Below are 8,566 nucleotides of genomic sequence, written 5' to 3'. Positions count from 1 at the left end.
CAATTAGGAGTGGGGGGCGGGCGTGACCGCGCTGATAGAGGCGTGCGCCGGCCAATCAGAGCGCGGGCGGCGGCGCTCCGCGGACGGGGCACGGGGCAGGCGGCTGCGGAGGGGGGCGTGACAGACGGCGCGAGCAGCCAGTGGGAAGGCGGGACCGAAGTAACGACGAGACTTTTCCACCAATCGCAGCGCGCTCCTGCGACGGGGCGGAGCCAGGTGCAAAGGGCGCGTTGATGGGCAGGTCGGGAGGACCAATGGGAGCGCGGCGCGGCGGGGGCGTGGCCGGACGCTGGGCGGTGCGGCGGGGGCGGCTCTTCCGGCGCGGCGGGGCGGGGCGGGGGCGCTCGGTACGCGCGGGGCGGCGGGGCCGCCATGGCGGAAGACGAGAGCGACCAGGAGTCGGAGCGGCTCAGCGAGGAGCTGGAGGCGCTGGCCGCGCCGGGGCTCCCGGCCGGGCTGCCCGCTCTGCTCCGCAGCCAGTACTACTGCCGCCGCTTCTGCCAGGTGAGCGCCGGGGGGAGCCGGGCCGGGCCCTCACGGCGCCGGGCCGGGGAGCGGGGCGCGGCCCCGGGGAGCAGGGAGGCTGCCGGGGGGAAGGGAGGGAAGGCGAGGCGGGTCCCGGGCGGGGAGAGCCTGGTGGTGCTGCGGGCAGAGCGATCCCCGCTGGCCGCGGTGCGTGGCGGAGCGGCGAGAGGGGCCTCGGGAAGAGTTCTCGTCCCGCTGGCCGGGTTAGACCCGCGTGTTTTATGGCTTTTGGGGTTTTGTCCTTCGAAAGGCAGCGTTTTCTCCATGCGGGCCCGGGGTTGCTGTGCTCCTGGCAAGGTGTGCCCTGCGAAGTGCCAACAGGTTGCTTCTGCTGGCTGCTCTCATCAGCAGGTGTGGGTGGAACATTGCGTGCCTTCGGTGTGTCCCAGCCACGCCGCTTGCTGCTGCCCACAGCACAGCCCAGGGGTTGTTTTAGACAGAACTGCTTCGTTTTATCAACTTTTTGACTTGCCTCACCCACTGCGTTTGTCTTCTGCCATCTACAGAAATGTGATGCCATGTTGTCACTTTGTTCCTGTTTCGTCGTTCAGTGAAACACCCTGTTTGAAATATTATTTACTGTTATATGTGCTTACAGTAACCAGCATTCTGCTCACTGAGCCCATGGGTTGCTTTTTGGGGCTGTTGATCCCTTCATGTTATCTTCTGTTTCATGATCTCTCAAAAACTGCAGAGCCAGTAAAAGGAGAAGCAAATGTTTTTGGAAGTCTGGCATTTTCTACAACTGTAAGGAATGACAGCCATGTTTGATTATGTTGGCTGGTTGGGAAGACATTTACTTTTGCTCAACCCTGGGGGTTTTACCTTAAATTTTTCTCTCTGTGCTTACTGTATGCTGAGTTTATTGTGTTGAGGAAGTGCAGACAAGGTCATAGCTGCATGTGCTAATGCCATTCCCAAGGAAAGGTATGAATTAGTAGGAAACAGAAGAGAATGAGAGCAGAGGAAGAATTTTCCTGTGAAATAGTTTTATCACAAGTGCTTTATATGTTATATATCTTGTGTTGACTTCTGCAGGTTCTTTTTTTGTGTGTGTAGGGAGATTGCCAAACCTTCTCCCCTACTTTGAGTTGATGAACTCTCCAGAAAAGCAGCCAAAGTTCTGAGTATGTAAAAGGCTCTGCTCCTTTTCTCTTAAACTTCCTTTTCAACAATGCATAGTTTAAATAATCCTGATGAGAGTAAGTTAACATATTAACAATTTGTCCCCGGGGTTTTTTGTTTTTTTGGGTTTTTTTTGCTTGTTTTGTGTAAATTTGGCCTGGTGTGAACAGCAGTCATGTGCTCAAGGTAATCAGTGTTTTGTTTAAACGTGTTTTAGTAATGGGGTTTTCTGCTGATTTAAGTACACAAACACAAGATCCTAAGGGTTGTGCTGGTGTGAAAAGCCTGTAGCTGTGTGACATTCATGGATTGACAACAAATGAAGTTGTATGTGCTCCACACGAGCTCATTTTTCCTCGTGGGATTGGCACTGTGTAATTACACATGTAATATATGTTTGTACTTTTTTATCCAGATCTTCTGAAGGACGTGTTTGGCTGCTGTGCAGACTGAGCCTTCCCACCTCACTCCACTTTGCACTGCTAACACAATTTTGCTTGTCTCCTTACTCATTTGGCCCTTCTGAAGGTCCTGGTTTGCCTCCTGTGCTCCTGGTTTTGTCTCCTAAGTGGAACAGCAGTTGTAGAAATAGTTGCTTGGTGATGGTGCAGTGAATTTGGACTCTCCAAAAGAAACATTGTTATTTTCAGAATAACAGCCTATCAAAACACTTGGCTGTGCTTCAGACATGGTGCTGGAGCTTGCTGTCACCTGAAAATAATATTGTTTAGATTGCTTGTAGTTAAGCTGATGAAGTCTGAGCATCTTTCAGCAAGAACTACAGGATAAATGAAGCAAGGTGTAAATCAAGCCTTTTTTAGTCTGTAGATCTGTTTTATGCTCACAGAAAGTCCTACTGATCTTTAAGAGAGTGGCTTAGAGCTTGAAATGCATTGCTGTACACATCTTTCATCCCTAAGTGATGTTAGAAAGGTAAAAAACCTGCTGTAAACAGCCAGATTCAGTTCTCTTGAGGCCTGGGGCATTGTAGCTCAACTTGAGTTTTGGATTGATTAAGTGCCAGTTAAAAAATATGAGGTGTCAGGATTATGAGAGCATTTTCCATAAATTTATGGATAATCACCCAAATTTATGGGTAATTTAGTGATACAAGGTACCCTTGGAATGTGGCATCTTGAAGCCCATTTGTAGTTTTGGGATCTGAGTCTTGTAGGTGTTTGTGGTCATAGAGAGTTGTTACAGCCTGAATCTTTCAAGACAAAATGGAATAAAATGTTTGGGTTTTTTTAATGTTATTTGAGATTGATGACATGGGCAAAGCAGAAATGAAGCTTTCTATGGCTGGAAGGGAAAAAAGGCAGTTGGAAGATGAGTCAAGTGCCCAGCTTATGCATCTCACCAGCTGTTTCTGTGTTACTTTCTACACTTTGCTGATGTGGCTTTTCATCTTATTTGTGGAGTTCCAAGCCCACTTGGATGTTGGGAAAAGCAAATCTGCTGTTCCCAGCTTTGGCAGGCAAAAGAACAACGCATCTGTAACTACTTTGTAAGTTAAAGACATTTGAAAGGTGGTACCTGGAAGAAACTCCCTCGGCCTAAACGTTTGGAAGTTTCAGTTTGTGTTTGTATGCAGAATTTGAAATTCTTTCAGGAGGTTTCTCAGGAACTGGAGCCATTGGGAAGTTCCTGTAAGACTGAAATAGAAATGGTGAAGGCAGTGAAAACAGCATAGATGGTGACTTTTGTAATTGGAAGAATTAATTTCCAATTTTATTGGCTTAAAAACAAACTTTAATGGTGAGCTGGAAAACGGATGTAGCTTCCTTCATTGCATTGGAAGTGGGTACAGTTTTATTAACTAGAAAAAGAAATTCATTTATTTTTGGGGATATTTTCTCGGGACTTTATTATCAAAATATTACAAGTTGCTTGCAGCATTTCTGTAGTTGTCCTCAGGGCTGCATAACTGTACTAGATGTTATTTTATGTTGTTGGTACTGACTGGAATAATCACCAGGTGAGTTCATCTCAAGTAACAAGGTGATGCTGTGAGGAGTAAGCACTCCTTGATCTGTTCTTCCTGTGGCATCAGTTTACAGCCTTCCAGCATGATCCCGCTCCTGAGAGAAGGATTACCTCCTTTGCTTACATTAATTGGTGGAAAAACAATTCTTGGGCTTATAGAAAAGTTAAGTAGTAAAATATAGTAACACACCAGAGGAGATGGTGTTTCCTGGATTTATTTTAGCGGGCCAAAAAAGGCAGGGAGGGTTGTGTGACTCAACTGTTGTTCGTCTTGCTTTGTGGTGAAGGAAGTAAAAAAATATACAACTTTAGGTGTTTGTTCTTCTGACTTTGAGGTTAATATCTTTTCACACATTTTGTGCCTAAATTTGAAAGTATTTGCTTTTGTCTCTTACTCTGGACTTCAGATCAACAGTGGTTAAGTTGTTTTTATGTCAAAAACAAAACAAAACAAGTGCAAAGAAAACCTCCCCAAAGCTTTAGGTTATGCCAGACTTTTATTTTATCAAATTTTGGACCTTTGGATTCCATATTTTATCTATATACACCATTTTAATGCTCAGCTACACATGACTACTAGCAGTGACAAGTGATTTCTTCAACATCCTTACTTCTTATTTCTCTGAAAAGGTACAATCTGTAATTTTTCACCACTTGTTTGCTCTTGTAGTAATTTGTGGTGTTGATGTTTTGGGGTTTTTGTACCTGACTGAACAAATATGCTTTATCCTTGTTAATGGCTCAAATTTTAAGAGCACTGTTGTAAGTAATATTTTACTTTTTCGTGGTTTTGAATGTTGATACTGCTTGTTACACGAAAGCTTGCAACGGGCCTAGCATGCATTCCAGTAACTTAATTTCAAAGGGTAATGTAACTGCTTGAAATGATTTAAATTTAAAATTTACGCTGTCATGGTGTTTTTCACATTGGGACTGGTGGAAACCAGTGTGTTCAGCTTACTTATTGCTAGTTTAGTATTGTGCTGCTTGAGTTTCGGGTGAATTCATATTTAAAATGAAATCCTTTTGAAACAGACGTGGCAAAGGCACGTGGTGTTGACTGCCAGGTTGGATGCCAAGGTGAGCTTCCAGCTGTGCTGAGGATTTATCTGTGTGTGCAGAAGGGAGTCCTTGGCCTGGCTTGGGTGGTGTCACTCCTTCCTCTGACACTTGATGGCAAAACCGATAAGGGTCTGTCATGCAAAACTGGCCTCTGGTGGCTGAAGTGCATTTCACTCCTCAGTCGGTTCCTGAGAATTCACAATAGCAGCTGATTTGCAAGCTCTTTATCTGAAGATTGACTCCTCCGGGCTTCCAGTCTTCAGTGCTCTTGTCATTAACATCATAAAATCTTTTCTTATTCACATGCTCAGGGTGGTTCTCATCGGCTTTTGTGCCTGCTGTCCTCTCAGCTTTGCCCTAGGAAACGATCTCCCTGTTTTACAAGTAGGATTAAGGAGTTACTCTTTTCCGAAAGAAACATTTGAACATTGGTGCAATACATTGTAGGCTTTTCTTGATCTTTGTAACAGCTTTTTTCTTCTCTGAAACTTTCCTCTTTGACACTTTCAAACTTTTTGGTTTGGAAGTATTGCTACTTCTCCAGGTTTTAATGCCTTTTCATTAAGTATAAGTTTTACATGGACATAACCTCTTTGTTTTTCCTTGGAAAAATGTATCAGGATTGTAACTTAGAAAGGAGTTGCAGGTTTTTAAAGGAGGATCTCCACTGAGTAATACTTCTGTCTAGTAGCTTTGCTCCATGGACTTGTTCAAGTTAGAAACGGTGCACTTGGTGCAGGAGCTAATGCAAAAATCCAGAAGTTCTGTCCTTTTGTTTAGATGAGGAAAAGAAGTAATTGTACTTCTTCACTGATACACCTAATAAATTGAATTTTACTGATTACCAGTGATGTGCATGTGAGCATTTGTGTGTTCACAAGATTGGCAGTTCTCCCTTTCATATGTGAGCAAAACAATTCCTTTCATTAGTTTACTTTCATTTGGGGGGTGAGGTGATAATCAAAAGACGAGGAGGAATATTTGTACTTTTTCGGTAAATATATTTATCTCTCAGCCCTAAATCAGTGCTCCAATCATCCCAAACTGCTTTTCTAGAATTAATGTATAGTTTTCACTGTTGTGCGAGTGACAGACTATAAACATACATGACTTTTTGGCTGGCTAAATGTAGTGGGCATACGGTAGCCAGTCTTGGGAATTGTTCTTGCCTGAAGCAGGCTGAGGAGATGATGAGATGTTGGTGATTAAGGGTAGGGGGAAAGCATTTAGCTTTGAGGGTAGAAACTTGTCTCATGGCTGCGTCATGCTGTTGCTGGGTGATGTGTTTTCTTTTGCCAGAAGTCTGATTATGTTTGGTTACTCCTTATGTAATATTCGCATGTGAATTGCAATAAAGCCATTGCTTACATATTTTAGTATAAAGCCATTTTCAACTTTTATATGTCAATATTTTGTAGTGCCCTAAAATCATAAGGCTTTTCCTACTCTTTTTTTAGTATCTTTGGATAGTAAAATCCTTATTTGTAAGGACATGGTTGGCTTGTTTGTATTTGGAAACAAAACAAAATGCTCTTCATCCACTGAACAGGTTCAAAAGATAGTTAAAAAGCTGTGATTATTTCTTGTGATGTTTCTAGGAAGAGTAAATGTAGTATTACCCGGGTTCTAGAGCTGAACTTTGGTGTCCGAGCTGCTCTGGTATTTCTGCGGATCAGGCAACTGTGGTGGGTGTTGGTTTAATTACGGATTTTAATTTTCAGGAAACTTTGGGTTTTCTAAGCTTGCCCTTTTTGGGTTTGTCCTCATGTGACAACCCTTACATATGTATATTATAAGGAATGACAACCATTGAATTTGCCAAGAAGCTTTCTGTCTGAAAACTATAAAGAGAAAAACTCACAGAATTGTTGTGAGTCTAATCCTGTGGTAACTTTACTGTTAAATCTCACAAGAAACTATGGGAGTAACTTTGTTTGAAATCTAGTGACGATGAAGTTCAAAATTGCTGGGATTTGTAGTTCCTTTTTTTTCTCCTGTGAAGGAATAGGAAAAGCTGTAGCAACTTCCAGCCTAGCACTGCATAAAACATTTGGGGTTTGTGTCCTGTGTATTTGCAAATCTAATTATTTGCAATGCTGTTTCTCTTAAGTCTTTGAAATACAGCCAAATAACTTTATATGTGCATACTTAATTACTTTAAAAATGTGTATAATTCATCAGTTATAACATAACTTTATATGTGCATATTTAATCACTTAAAATATGTGTATAATTCATCAGTTAAAACATAATATTCCAAGAAAAGCTATTGTTTCACTGCTATAGTCCAGGTTTTTAATTACTACCTTGTTATTTTTGGGGTTAGCTGTCTTAGCTGTGTGCTCAGAAATTTTTGATGAGTCTGGTCTTGATTTTTTTAATGGGACACATCTGAGTCTTGGATTTTCCTCTGAGTTATTGAAACCTATTAAAGGAGGGGAAGCAGCGTGTTTGGTGTCAGGAAGGTGCTTCAGCCTCCTTTCAGTGCCTTTATCTGCTCTGACTGAGAGAGAGAAAACAAAAAGGCCCAGTCCCTTCATGGTTATTCGCAATGGCAGGTACAGACAGACTGGAGGGTGTTGCTTCAAGGATATTAAAAATTGCACCCTAACAGAGACTTTGAAAGCACCTGCTGCAGAAAGTCACATAAAAAAGCTTGCTTCCCTTCTGGTTTTCTCTCCTGTGTATTGAACAAGGCCACTGTGCTTTGGCAATGTTATCTTCTTTTTTTATTTGGTTGACTTCATTGTATTGATATTGGTGTGCCTGTTCAAAATGTGCTGATAAACTTTTACTTATGTTCTGTTTGCAGGCCTCTTTCAAAGCATGGCATCTTGAGTATTTTGTACAAAAAAGTGTTTGTTTTCTATCACAGAAAAAGTTATTCCATGAGATCACTTCAAAACAGACATTGCAGTATACATCATTCCCTTCCCCTCCTTCTGTATGGATTGTGTGTGAAGTGTGGTTTGGAATTTATTATTTTATACTTAGTTTAGGTTTTTATCCCCACACTCCCCACACCTCCATCTTTTCCTGATTGTTGCAAGTCTTCTGAGAATTGATTAGATTCTCAGTTAGATTTCTTTTCTCCTGTGACTGATGAATTCATGGTTTCAGGTTGTCTACATTCAGGAAAAGTTTGCTATTGCTGTTTTTCCTGAGCAGTTTGGGATGGGGGGACTGTTGCTGTGAATGTGTTTTGGTACATTTGAGTAGCAGACCAGCTGCCAGGCCAAGGTGCTTTTGCTGCTGTGTTCCTTTCTCTGCTGGCTCTGGTGTTTGTGTGGCACAGGAGCTGGTGCAGACTGGGACTGATGGCTTTTTGGGGAGAGGCTGCTCCCTGCCCATTAATTCCAATGTAGCTGAGCTTCCATTGGGTTCAGATGAGTGCTGGAGGTGCAGTGAGGGCTGTGCAGTAGGACACAAAATGTTGTTTTATTGCTTGAAATAATTTATGAGCATATCTATACCGTGCCCATCAGGTGCAAGTGTTGTGAAACATCCTAGTGGGAAGTGATGCTTTACTTCCACCTTTGCTTGACCTTTTGGAGGCTCACATTTCTAAAGGATGTTTTTTGTTTAGGTCTGCTTTGTTTTTCTAAGGCTTTTGCAGTTTACTATAAAGGGGACTTGGCTAAAACTATTTCAGGGAACTCTTAATAGATCTATGAGGCAGGACTGTCTTAAAAAATGTTTAGTCTTCTTAAGAGAAAGATTAATGCAGCAAATATCTAGGTCAATTGAAGAAGAATTAGCAGACCTGCAGATAAGTACTCTAACAGTTTTTCAAACAAATTACTAAAATAAGTTTGGAAAACTTAGAATCTGCATACAAGTATGGGTCCATCTCAGCTGCTGTTGCCTT

At 42.5% G+C, this 8,566-nt stretch overlaps 1 protein-coding gene across 1 annotated transcript in view; it reads left to right on the top strand.

Annotated features, from left to right (window-relative positions):
• Positions 1-341: 341 nt before the first annotated feature.
• The window catches only part of ZNF654 (zinc finger protein 654), a 30,211-nt gene continuing 21,986 nt past the window's right edge, over positions 342-8,566 (top strand). Inside the window, exon 1 of the mRNA XM_064411124.1 lies at positions 342-504. Within this exon, the coding sequence (XP_064267194.1) occupies positions 373-504 (132 nt within the window). The 5' untranslated portion in view covers positions 342-372. The remainder of the gene's footprint in view (positions 505-8,566) is intronic.

Source organism: Passer domesticus, chromosome 2 (assembly GCF_036417665.1).
Source record: "Passer domesticus isolate bPasDom1 chromosome 2, bPasDom1.hap1, whole genome shotgun sequence".
In the NCBI taxonomy this organism is placed as follows: Eukaryota; Metazoa; Chordata; class Aves; order Passeriformes; family Passeridae; genus Passer; species Passer domesticus.
The sequence above is the reverse complement of the archived record's forward strand: the minus strand, read 5'-3'. Positions and strand labels throughout refer to the sequence as shown.